Source organism: Lytechinus pictus, chromosome 16 (assembly GCF_037042905.1).
Source record: "Lytechinus pictus isolate F3 Inbred chromosome 16, Lp3.0, whole genome shotgun sequence".
Classification (NCBI taxonomy): domain Eukaryota; kingdom Metazoa; phylum Echinodermata; class Echinoidea; order Temnopleuroida; family Toxopneustidae; genus Lytechinus; species Lytechinus pictus.
Genome location: NC_087260.1, coordinates 13121569 through 13134857, shown reverse-complemented (window position 1 = coordinate 13134857; position 13289 = coordinate 13121569). Strand labels below are relative to the sequence as shown.

The following is a 13289-nucleotide window of genomic DNA, read 5'->3' as shown; positions in this document are numbered from 1 at the left end:
GATTTTTACATTTAATGACATTCTGTTGCTTCATCTTGTACTACTATATTCTTTACGTGATGTTCTTAGCTGTCGTATATTTGATAGGTTTGTTCTACTAAACGACAAACATCGGGTAGTGGAGCAATGTAAACATTTAGAGTCGATCTTTATACGGTACGTCATTACAACTCTTTGAGTCATCGTCTATAAAACGGGCAAACAATTACCGATTTTTATCGCTTTCTAAACATGCAACGAACACATAACAAGTGGATTTACATATATCAGATATGTGTGGTACTGGTATATATTCGTGCCATTCAGTATCATGTATACAATGGTTTACAAAAATGCAACATTCGGACGAGATCCGACATATTCCGCAGGAAATGATCGTAGGAATGTTATTGTTTGATAATTAACCTTTGATGCACAATTCCCTCCCCATACTTAAAAACAGTTTATCATTTAAAAGTTTTCAACGTCAATACAAAGAAATATGTTAACCACCTTCCAATTTAATAACAATTAAGTAACTGTAAAATGATTATAATTTCTGGGTTTGCACTTCTCTTCCTACACATATTTTCACTAATTTCACCTGTCGATTTGCTGTGAACCTCCACACACGCTAGTCCTTTACCATTTTTTCTATCATTTTTCTAGAAAGGCAAACACTTCATTTCATTTACACTTTGTTAATGTTTGGTTTTCCCTTGTATGTTTTTGTCTTTGTATGTTCTATTTTGTATTCCTTCTTTTTCTTTTTTTTACCGGGCTGGAAGTACTAAGATCCAACAGATCTTTAATGCCAGTCCACACTCGAAGCCTGTTTTGTACATTATTTTACTGTATTTCATTTTCGCTACTTTGTATTAGTGTTCTTTCCTGCCATTATGCAATTTCTTATTTACTGTATATATTGTATTTTTATCTAGTGAAATAAAATGAAATGAATTGAATTGAATTGAACTTAAAACAAATTGAACGAAACAAAATATGAAAAAGCGTTAGCGCAGTGCTTTAGGTTCTTTCGCGTCATCAGATTTTTTCCAGTTATGATTACAAGTATTACATTGCAAATACTTTATTTGATATTTTAGGAGTTTCCCGAAATATTTCATTTCGGGAAGACTACAGAAACAGCCAAACTTCAAAAACATTATCCTTCTCCAATGAACTAAAACATTATTCAATTGTAAAGTTGTAGATTTTGTAATTTTCTGGATGAAAATTCATGTCATCTCATTTTTTTTTGAAAACAGAGGAAGCTGCAATCCAGCATAGCTATTATGCAAATAATGTCACATATACCTCTCTCCTTCTTTGTTTATTTATTTATGTTTTTTTTTTTTTGGGGGGGGTGACATGTTACATTTCTGCACTAAATAATAACGGCGAAGTCTGTCATCATGGCTATCATTTTGCAAGTTTAAGTTGATGATAGCCAATTAAAATGACTTCATTATTTGTAGTAGGTTATGATGAGGTTTTGGTTGCTTTTTCTGAAAAAAAAAAATTCTACATGACTTGTAGTACCTATATATGTTGGTATTGATCAAAAATTCTTCTTCAAAGAAGTGGCTTTGTACTTTGAGGGATTTTTTTTTCAATGTATCGTATTTTTGATACAATTGAAAATTTATGTGGATGAAGATTCCTGCTATTGATTTTTTTATAAACTTTAAAGTGAAGAATCAATGTTGTTAAGAATAAATATTATTGAGGGGGAAAAACTACTACTACTTCTACTACTACTACTACTACTACTACTACTACTACTACTACTACTACTACTACTACTATTGTTACTGCTGCTGCTGCTGCTACTACTTCTACAACTACCACCACTATTACAACTTCTATTACTCCAATACCACTACTTCAAATATTACAACAACAACAACTACTACTACTACTTCTACCGGTAGTAGTAGTACTACTACTACTACTACTACTACTACTACTACTACTACTACTACTACTACTACTACTACTACTACTACTACTACTACTACTTATACTACTACTACTACTACAACTAATACTATACTACTACTATACTACTACTATACTACTACTACTACTACTACTACTACTTCTACTATTACTTCTTATACCACTACTTCTGCTACTACATCTTTTACCATCAATCCTTTTAATATGACTAATACTTTCTACTTCTAATACTCCTTCCCTCATCATCCCTCTACTACTACTACTACTACTACTACTACTACTACTACTACTACTACTACTACTACTACTATCAATACTGCGACTGCTGCTACTTCTACTACGACTACTATCACTACTGCGACTGCTGCTACTACTCCTACTCCTACTACTACTACTACTACTACTACTACTACTACTACTACTACTACTACTACTGGTAGTTGTATTATTATTATTGTTATTATTATTATTATTATTATCATTATTATTATTATTATTAGTAGTAGTAGTAATAGTAGTATAGTATTAGTATTAGTAGTAGTAGTAGTAGTAGTAGTAGTAAAAGTAGGAGTATCATGCTGATGGGATAAAATTGAATAACCATGACAAACAACTGAGCTTGTTTTAATTAGTAATACACCAATCAAAAGGTAAAATAGAATGAAAATATGAATGGTAGACTTGATGATCTAAGGTAGTATATACCTTCATATGAAGGATGTTTTCCTTGTAGAACTCTGCTCTAAACCTCAGGTTCTCAACTTCCTCGTAGAAGAACCTTGGGGTGTGCAACCTAAAGAGCTCTAGCTGAAACCCTTCAGAGATGTCCTTCCTGTCCCCGATGACACGGTAACCAACCCCAATGGGAAAGTAGCACTCGGGGATCTTGTTCAGGCGATCCCAGGTGATCCTCTGGTAACAACACCCCCTGCTCTCACACTGACGGGCCGTTGGCCGGTCCATGTCAGGGTAACAATCGATGCGCTCATCCTCCACGATCTCGCCGCAGACCACGGGCTCGAACTGGCCCCAGTTGGAGAAGGGCTCGATGGTCATCACCATCGAAGGCACGAAAATCATGATGCCGACGAACAGGAAGATGGCGATGGCGATGAGGGCTTGTACGATACGACTCATAATCGATGATCACGGCTGCTCGATGGGTTATACAAATGAGTCCCCTGTCGTGGAGAGTTCTTATCGGGAACGCGTTTAAAATTAGCTTCCTTGAAACTTTTTAGTCCTCTTTTTAAAATACCACTCAAATATAGAGATTCAGCATAGTCTACAATATCAATCCATGATTCCGAATAGTATTAACTAGTCATGTTAGTCATCCATTAAGGTGTGTATTATCAGATGTACCAATTGGTATGTGTTATTCGCGCGCTCCAACGAGTATTCAAAATGGCGACCAAAAATTATGATGGAATACAAAAAGAAAGGTCGCATATTTCATTAATTATTGACATTGTCAGGTCTAGAAACTAGCCTTCATGAAGCCATAGCATCGACACGAAAACGTATAAACACAACAGTTTGATCGTGTTTGCAAATCAAAATGGATAACAATCTCAGAAGATTTCAAGCAATAATACTCTCCCCCTCTCATCTCTAGATTATTACATTTCATCATAAAAAAGCATGATCTTCAAACCATTTTGATCTTTATTGGATAGTAAATGTCTTGTAAAGAGTCTACTTTCACGGCATATATTTGTTAAGTTTTGTCCTATTAGTCAACATGGATTAGTTAATATTCAACTTTGTCTGTGCGTCGCCCGCGTGTTAATAATTAATCGACATGCAATATCTTCGCAATGAATCAACCCTTTTTTTGCCAGACTTTAGACCTGGGTCCCGTAACGCAAAGGTTAGCAATTAATCGCTAATATGAAAGAACAATTCTGATTGGTTCCTCGTCAGCCTACTAAGCAAAATGCGCGTGCAAGGATGATCCTGATAGGCTAATTCATTTAGCGATTGATCGCTAATCATTGTCGTACGGAGCCCAGGCCAAACAGCGGAGAGATGAAAACTCTAAACATTGAACTGTTTTTCAAGAACTGGAACATACATGAAGATATCAAACACTGTGCAGATAGCTCAATTTAGCTATGAATTTTTATAGCATCATGAACGGTATTCGTTGGAGAAGAGACAAATAAAAGGAATTAGTTCTTTACTAACTGAGCGATGGACAGAATGCGACATATTGAAATCCAAACTGTCTTATAATAATAAATTAAATAAAACGAAGTGAAGGCGGAATGATATGTACTTGATATCGTTTTCCTTAGATCTTGTTCATGAGGGATATATTATAGAGAGATAACATATTCTGGGGATTTATGTTATTAGTCCTTTTCCAAAAAAAACGTTTCTATTGTCATGTATGTGAGTGCAGATCACACGCACAATTTATCATAATCAACAGCAATTAGAAAATGATTATAGAAACAGGGAGAGAGAGAGAGAGAGAGAGCGAGAGAAAGACTGAGAGGAGGGAGAGGGAGTAGAGAATGGACAGGAAACGGGTGTAGGTATAAAAAAAGGATGAATGCAGTTGCTTGAAGAAAATTTTGGGCATTGTTTTCGTGCACTATACATTTTTGACTTGTTGTTTGTCCCATAGTTATCTTTTTTTTAAGTTGGTTGTAAGAGTATACTATGATATTGTAACTATTTATTTAAAAAAAAAACTTTTTGTTAGTGCAACAAATATTCATAAATTATTCTGAAGTTAAAGTTTCCAACAGACTCTATTGAAAAATAACATCACTGAAAGAGGGCATTTGATTTGAATTAGCGGTCAATTAGCGGTCAATCACTAATCAATCAATTAATCAATCAATCAATCAGTCAATCAATCTGCCTATCAATAAATTCACCAATCAGTCAATCCATCAATCAATCAGTCAATCATCAAAGTTAGTGAATTAATCAATAAATAAATAAATCAATCAATCAATCAGTCAGTCAATCGCTCAATTAATCAATCAAAATTAATTTTCAATCGCTCAATTAATCAATAAATCAAACAATCAAAATAATGATGACTAAATTACCTTAATTGATAATATAATGATAATATAAAGATACTTTTATTTCCATTCCCAAGAAACAACCACCGACTATTAAAGAACTTCGACCTATATTTCTTTTTTACATGTAAATTGCAAAATCATTCATTACAAACTGGTTATACGAAGATATTTCTAAACACATTGACATTCATCAATACGCAAAACAGACAAGGTCTATCAACTACCCATTATTTGGTAAAATTATTGCATTGTGTATTGGACAACTGTGACAAATCTAAATCAATATCTACTATTGTTTGCACAGACTGTTCCGAAGCCTTCGATAGACTTGACCATAATATTCTGATTCGAAAATTAAGTGAATTTAACGTAAGACCTTGTATATTTGAGTGGATGGTAAGTTTTTTAGAAAATCGTTCACAATCTGTTAAACATCAGGGCGTATTGTCTTTGTATATTACAAATCATGCTGGAGTGCCTCAAGGCATAAAAATTAGGCCCGATATTATTTTTGATCATATTTAATGATGCATGTCAGAACAATTCTTTACCGCACTTTAGATAATTATGTTGACGATCTTACTATAGTTGAAAATCTTTCAATACAAACTTCTTCTGTATTACAATGTCATCTAAATGCACTTGTTACCTGGTCATGTGATAATTATATGAAACTAAATCCGAATAAATGCAATGTAATCAGTTACTATTTCTAAAGATCCACCATTACCTAATCTCTTGCATATTGGTGACACTCTCTGCAATATGCAGAAACTGTTAAAATACTTGGTGTTTATATTAATAAGACTCAAAATTAGATAAACAAATTTCAGATGTTATAATAAGGTGCAACAAAAGATTGTATATGTTCAGACTTGTCAAACAATATAAACTCTCTATGTCAGACCTTGTTCGAAGTTACATTGGATCGTCTAATATTGGAGTATCGTGTACCGGTATTCCACGGAGCGCTTACTGCTAATCAAGTAAAGGACTTAGAAAAAATGCAAAACAAGAGTTTGCAAAATAATTCTTCGTTCAGATTTATAGCTATAAATATTCACTAGAAATGTGGATTAGAATGTGTAGAAAGAACACGAAAAAATCGTGTATGGACTTTGCTAAGTCTCTTAAAAAAAAACCTTACTGTAATAACTGGCTACCGAAAAGGAAAAATGTATCAATCCCATTAAGAAGTGTTCCAAACTTTGCTCAGATAAAATGCAAAACAGATCGTTTTAGAAAAAAGTGCAATACCATATTTCATAAATTTACTAAATTCTGAGAAAATTTTACTTTCATATCCTTGAAATCAACTCAACTTTTTGTTATTGTTTTAATTTCCATTTCAATCCAATTACTATTTCAATTTTTAATTGTCTAATATTTATCAGAGTTTGATATTGTATTTTTGTAAATTTTTTCGTTCTATTTTATTATTTTCAATGAATTCTTATTTACACTTGCTCTTTAAAAATTATCTATTATCTATGTACATCACATATCCTTATACCTGTTTAAATTGTAAATGTTGCTTTTACCCATGTATGACTTGTGAACATTTTATTGTAAACATGCTTATTTCAGCCTTTTGGATGTGTAACATGTATTGTTTTATATGAAATAAACCATGCCTGAATTGAATTGATTTTTGTAATGATTTGATGTTAAGAATAATAGTCACAAATAATTCATTTAATTTGATGCACGTATCAATCAATTAATAAATCAGTAAATCAATCAATCAATCAATCAAAAATACAATTATCAGTCAATCAACCAATCCATGAATCTAAAGCATTTAAAATACCCAAAAGATTGTAAAATATCTTAGTAGAAACAAGAAAACAATTCCATGACTTGGCCAAATGATGCTGTTTAAGAATAGGAAAAAGATAGAGACAATTCCTTTGACCAAATAATATAAACAGATTTATATACACCGGGAGGTAAGACTACGCCTGTTTATTTCTAGAAATGACGCTGGTGATTCATTATAATACTTGCACAGAAATAAATCTTCTTGAATAATTCAGTAAAGTAATACAACAAAGGTTTGAGACAAAATAAAATTTGAAAGAAAGATCCCGATTGGATACTGGTCCGTCCTAAGAACAAAGTGTGGATGCAAAATTGATCGCAATTAGTCAATTCAATTGTGCTATAACACTTGCCTTCCTGAGATCTACGAAAACCCCACTGCAAAAAATTTCATTCCAAAAGAAAAAACGATACAAACTATGTATAAAATAAATAAAACAGAACAATTTTTTAGAATATTTTTCTTTCAAACGAAATACTGAGCGGAGAGGAGAACTCCCATATGTGCATGTTCGTAAGATCAACTGCATAATAGTCTTACAGCAAGTTGAATACTCGATATAGACTCCTTCTGTTTTTAAGTAACCATTGTATAGTGCAGATATAGTGTATATACATTTGTGTTACAGTGTTTATATCTATATTAAGTTATAGAATTTTGCTGAATATTTTACTATATTCATATCATAATTACCCTTGTATATAATCTCAATAGGGGGTCTACATCTTACAGGCTTTGCTTTTTAGTAGGCCCCTCCACCTGTTTTTCATTTTATTGGTACGTTTAAAAACTGCATATGCAGATTATGTATATTCTACTGTAAATGATTTATTATGAAACGTACTTTGAGAATTTGTGGAATATGAATATCTGAATAAATAAATAAATAGATTAACAATGAAGTAGTTTACACTATCGAACACGTTTTATCCTTTGCTTAGTCTTAGAGAGGTTTATAGGAAATCCTAATACATTTTTCGGAGAGTATTCCTCACGGCATTGTCCCTTCCACCACGAAGAAAAGTCCGGGGTACGATGCTTCCATGACGATTCCGGACTGAGGTATAGATGGGTAAGCTTTTTGAACAGATAACACAAATTCGCCTCGGGGGCAGTCATCAGAAAGGTCCTGGCCGATAGGCAGGTTATCTCACTTTCTTTTCGCCAGTCGAAATATTTCATGTACGCCTCCTCATCGGAGTCTAAATGGTGAATATAATCAACGAATGCACTCATGTTGCTGAAGTCTTCGAGATGAATGAAGGAATTTCTAGGCAGCACTCGCTCGTAATCTTCCCGTTTTGCCCCAAAGACGATGGGCACAATACCTTGGAGAAGACACGTCCTCCATATTTTTTCGGTGATGTAATCTCGACAGTCACTGCTCTCAAAAGCCAGATAAAACTTGTACTTTGGAAGAATCTGTCCAGCCTCATGTAAAGAAAGACTCCCCTTGGTGCCACACTTGCCATACGCGTCAACTGATATGTGTTTCCGAAGTTCCCTGACAAGCTCGGTTCTCCTCCAAGATAAAAGACGACAATTCGAAGCCATCCATGATATCAATTTAGTTTTCTTTGGTATACTTGGCATCAGATCAAGGCGAGAATGTCTTTCCTTGATAAAGCAATATGGAAAATATATATCAGCGTCCCCAGAGTAGGTCATTGTATGATTATAAGGGTTTCCAGTTAGACCTTCAGGGGCATAATCGGCGTCATGGATGGGACTCTCTCTGCCGTAAAGAACCCAGAGTTGTCCAGGAGGACGTATGCCTATCAGCCTCTTCAACTGCAGTCCTTCGTGGAGCGAGTCAACGATAAGAAGCACATCAACAGATTTCATAATTTCGGTCGAGAGGTAACTGACGAAACGTGTTTCCAGACGACAAGATCTGGAAAAATCACATTGAAATGGTGCCCATTCCTTTGAGTGATTCCGTTGCAGCAAGTGATCACAACGGTTTGCGCAATACTTGGCTATCCTGATGACACATCCATCATTGGGATGCACTCGAGCTCGTTGAATCTTGTGGATGAGGCGATTCTCTTCGAGGGGAACTGCAGTAATGGCGTCCAACGTTAAACCGACATCCATGTTCAGAACGTCATATTCAATTTTGGCTATGCTTCTTTTAAGTTTCGATGCAAGTATCTTTTTGTCAAGAGGAGGCTTCGGTTTTGTTGATGATTGCACCTGGTGGTCCATTGATTGCTTCCTTCCCGGAGGTTGCGTATGAATTGCATCTGGAGGCTTCAGCTGGCTCAATGCTTGTGAGAGTTTGGAGAGTTCCATCAGACTCATGTTCGGAAGTTGGTTAGGACATTCCTTGAGCGTTCTTGTCCAATTTGCATGATCTCGGGGATAATGGAGCAAAAGTATCTCGATAAGTGACACGAGCGAGATGATGATGAGCGCGTTGAAGTACTTCTTCATATTTTCCATTTTCTTAACAATGAACGGAACAAAAATCAGGCAAATTATCGAAGCATAGAGTCCGTCGCGACCAAGATGGAAGTAACAAAAACCAACCCCGACATCGTATTCGTTATGCCCTTATCAAATAATTATGCAACTATTAACCATGTTAATCATTTGGAGTTCAGAGAAATAAAATTCAATTCACCTCAGCAGTAACTCTCCACGATATGATCGCGTCCACATAGCAAACATCTTTCACTAGTCTCGTTTGGGGCTTTACAATATCAAACATTGCGTCTTGTTTGTCTTAATTCTTAACATCTCCTCTCCTCCTCGTCAAACTGCTTAGCGTCTATTCTAAAATAATTAATTCTCATTGGTTTCGAATTTCAATGTCTTTCCTGATATCATTCCATAAAATAGCTAAAGAAAAGGACAACTCAAATGCAGTGAACATATTGAAGGAAAATTACAAATAATTCTGTTCTCCAAATTTTCGTGGTCCACGCGCCCCCTCCCCTATTCCAGGGAAAACGTAAAGTGATTTCGACTGAAAACAAGCCATAGCAAACTGATAATAGAATAATTGAGGTATACAGAACAACACATAATGTTAATTCAATGCCCCCTGGTGATGATTGCACGACATCGACCAAATTGAAATTTGATCCGTATGGAACAATGTTATGTTTCAGATGAAATGATAATTGCTGGTATTGCTTAAGCATTTATAAAAAAAATTGTCTGCATGAAATCATATCATACACGACCCCTGTCAGGTCGGTGTGTGTTTGTGTGTTGGTGTTTGAGCGAGAGTGCGGGTGTGGGTGTGTGTGTGTGGAGGGGGGGGGGTGTGGAGGGTGATTGACCCCTACTCATGGTATTATATAATACGAGGCCCATTGTTGTTTCTAAAACTACCCCCGATTCGATTACCTCATCCCCCCACATCAACCACTTCAAAAAAAATGCGAGAGATACCAACCTTGCAGAAGAAATCGTAGTAGCGTTAGTAGTAGTTGAATATGATGGCGCTCTTCAATTTCTCGAATTACACGCAACAGGACGTCGGTTGCGTATAAAGGCGACCGCACACCTTACGACTGGTCTGCGACCCGATTTAGGAACAAATCGCATTTTGCTCATTTTCTGAAGATGTGAATGGAACATATCATTTTATTTGAGGTTGAAATTAATTGAAATAATAATATTATAACAATTTTGAAAGATTGCAAGCCCTTATTTTGGAGTAAAGTCCAAATTAGTTTCAAATCGTAGCCAATCGTAAGACTGCTATGACGTCATTACGACTAGATATTAAATTCGCTTTTATTCTAAGAAGAATGATAGCATAGTCACAGATTTGAACATAGGTATTCGTACGATGATTTCGAACATTACACAGTAAGATATTCCAAGTCTCAATATTAGCATCAAATTCTATTACATTTTATTCTGAAATCGGGTCGCAGACCAGTCGTAAGGTGTGCGGTGGCCTTAATGGACTTCGGTCCTGGTGGGTGTTTCATAAAGCTGTTCGTTAAGTTACGAACGACTTTACGCACGACTGGAACCTGTTCTTGGGTCATGACTCAATTACGTAGGGATATCAGATAGCAGAAGAAAGGATCACCAGTCGTGCGTAAAGTCATTCGTACCATACGAACAGCTTTATGAAACACCCACCAGGAGGGCACCAAAACTCCCATTTTATTTGGGCCGGTGGAACTAATATTTCTCCCCTTTCCTTCTTTTTCTCTCTCCGCACCTCACTTCTCTCCTTTTTTTTTTCTTTTTTTCTTTTCTTTTCTTTTCTTTTCTTTTCTTTTCTTTTCTTTTCTTTTCTTTTCTTTTCTTTTCTTTTCTTTTCTTTTCTTTTCTTTTCTTTTCTTTTCTTTTCTCTTCTCTTCTCTTCTCTTCTCTTCTCTTCTCTTCTCTTCTCTTCTCTTCTCTTCTCTTCTCTTCGCTTCGCTTCGCTTCGCTTCGCTTCTCTTCTCTTCTCTTCTCTTCTCTTCTCTTCTCTTCTCTTCTCTTCTCTTCTCTTCTCTTCTCTTCTCTTCTCTTCTCTTCTCTTCTCTTCTCTTCTCTTCTCTTCTCTTCTCTTCTCTTCTCTTCTCTCCTCTCCTCTCCTCTCCTCTCCTCTCCTCTCCTCTCCTCTCCTCTTCTTTCTTTCTTTCTTTCTTTCTTTCTTTCTTTCTTTCTTTCTTTCTTTCTTTCTTTCTTTCTTTCTTTCTTTCTTTCTTTCTTTCTTTCTTTCTTTCTTTCTTTCTTTCTTTAACCTTTCTCTCTTTCTTCCTCTCTCCTTTTTTCATACACACATGCTTTTAATTATTGTGTCCTTCCCAAGCACAATTTGTCAAACTTTCTCACTAAAAAAGGTTATGATTTGTAGTATGCATGAAAATTACAAGTACTAACTTTTTTGATAATAACAAAAATGATGAAGACCTAAAAGTAGGTTAGACTATAAAGAGAGTGTAAAGAGAGTGTAGTAACTATATCATCTTTGTTATCTAGATTTTAAACTGATCCGCAATATGAAGTAGTCGTGGTAGTCAAGTAGGGATAAAGAACAAAATTGACTTAAACTCAACAAAAATAAGGAAGGGCTAAATATGCGAAAAGAGATATATATAAAAAAGGCGATATAATGTGGAGCATATGGAAAGCTATACATGCCAACCAGATAACGAGATAGAAAAAGAAGTCGACTTAAACGATGAGACGACGATTTGTTGGTATTCAGTAACTCGACTTGTTCGGCACGAAAAGACAAACAGACAAAATGGTGAATTGTTAAAACTTGGCATGTCGACTTTCCGATCGGCATCAAACAATTCCCCATTTTGCCTTCCTGTCCCAAACAAGTTAAGATACTCTGTTTTAACAACTCATCACCTTGTCTTTCAGCCAAAACAAGTTGACTTGCCAAGTTGTCACATTGTCTTCTTGTCCCAAACACATCAACTATCCAAGTTCCAATAACTCGTCATCTAGTTATTTGACCAGTCTTTTCGTCTTCTTATCTCGTCATCTGGTTGGCACTAAGTCGTTAGAACATGAAAAGTTATTTTTTTAGTGGCAAGAAGACAAGATAACGACTTGTTGAAACTTGGCAAGTCGACTTCGTTGGGGCGATATTTACCCAGCATTAATAACTCGTCATCTTGTCACTAACAATGTGACATGCAGAGTTTCAATAATTTGTCATCTTACATTCTTGTCCAGATTTATCAAACTTATCATCTTGTCTTCTTTTCCCAAAAGGTCGACTTGCTGAGCTCCAACAACTCGTCATCTTGTTTCTTTGACCCTAACGAGTCGACTTCCCGAGTTCCAACAACTCTTCATCTTGTATTCAAGTCCAAAATAGTCTACTTGACAAGATTCAACAATTCGTATTTTTGTCTTTTTGTAGCAATCAAGTTGACCTACAGAGTTCCAACAACTTGTCATCTTGTTTTCATGTTCCTATCAAGTCGGCTTGCCGAGTTCCTGTAATTCGTCGTCTTATCTTCTTGTTCCAAATATTATTCCAACGCAAGACCCCCATAATCACGTTGGTTGCTAGCTGCCACCACAACACTTTAGGGAGTGTTGAGCTCTTGACCAAACATGAACATTCATACACTGTAACAGTGCTATACCGTGCTTGTATAGTGACTGCACTACGAGTGCTGATTTTCTAGTTTAAATTGAACTAGAAAATCAGCACTCGTAGTGCAGCCCGGTAGTGCAGTCATTATACAAGCACTGTAAGTGCCAAATTAGCACTTCATTCTTTACAGTGTTTTCAGTCTGATTTTTATAAGTTTTCCCTCGCAAACTACGTCTCCAGTTAAATGGATCAATCAAAATAATCGTAACTCCCGTGTTAATAAGTCCCTTCTATAAGAAGCTTTGTGACTGATTTTGGCGTTCCAGGATGATTCATGTCCGCCATAACTACACTGTAAAAATGATGTGCTAATTTAGCACTTAAAGTGCTCCTATAGTGACTGCACTACGGGTGCTGATTTTCTAGTTTAGATTTGAACTAGCAAATCAAAACTCGTAGT

At 35.6% G+C, this 13289-nt stretch overlaps 2 protein-coding genes across 2 annotated transcripts in view; both read right to left on the bottom strand.

Moving 5' to 3' along the window:
- The window catches only part of LOC129279312 (sucrase-isomaltase, intestinal-like), a 37279-nt gene extending 33516 nt beyond the window's left edge, over nt 1–3763 (bottom strand). The window contains exon 1 of the mRNA XM_054915402.2: nt 2647–3763. Coding sequence (XP_054771377.2) covers nt 2647–3078 — 432 coding nt within the window. The 5' untranslated portion in view covers nt 3079–3763. The remainder of the gene's footprint in view (nt 1–2646) is intronic.
- A 1255-nt stretch (nt 3764–5018) lies between these two features.
- On the bottom strand, nt 5019–9865 carry LOC129278539 (uncharacterized). Its single transcript, XM_054914687.2, has one exon. It carries the CDS (start codon nt 9253–9255, stop codon nt 7723–7725), a length of 1533 nt encoding a protein of 510 aa, XP_054770662.2. The 5' UTR covers nt 9256–9865; the 3' UTR covers nt 5019–7722.
- Between the last annotated feature and the right edge of the window lie 3424 nt (nt 9866–13289).

Bases quoted from the DNA above. Each gene is read 5' to 3' on its own strand.
- LOC129278539 (XM_054914687.2), bottom strand. From the start codon at position 9,255: ATGGAAAATATGAAGAAGTACTTCAACGCGCTCATCATCATCTCGCTC.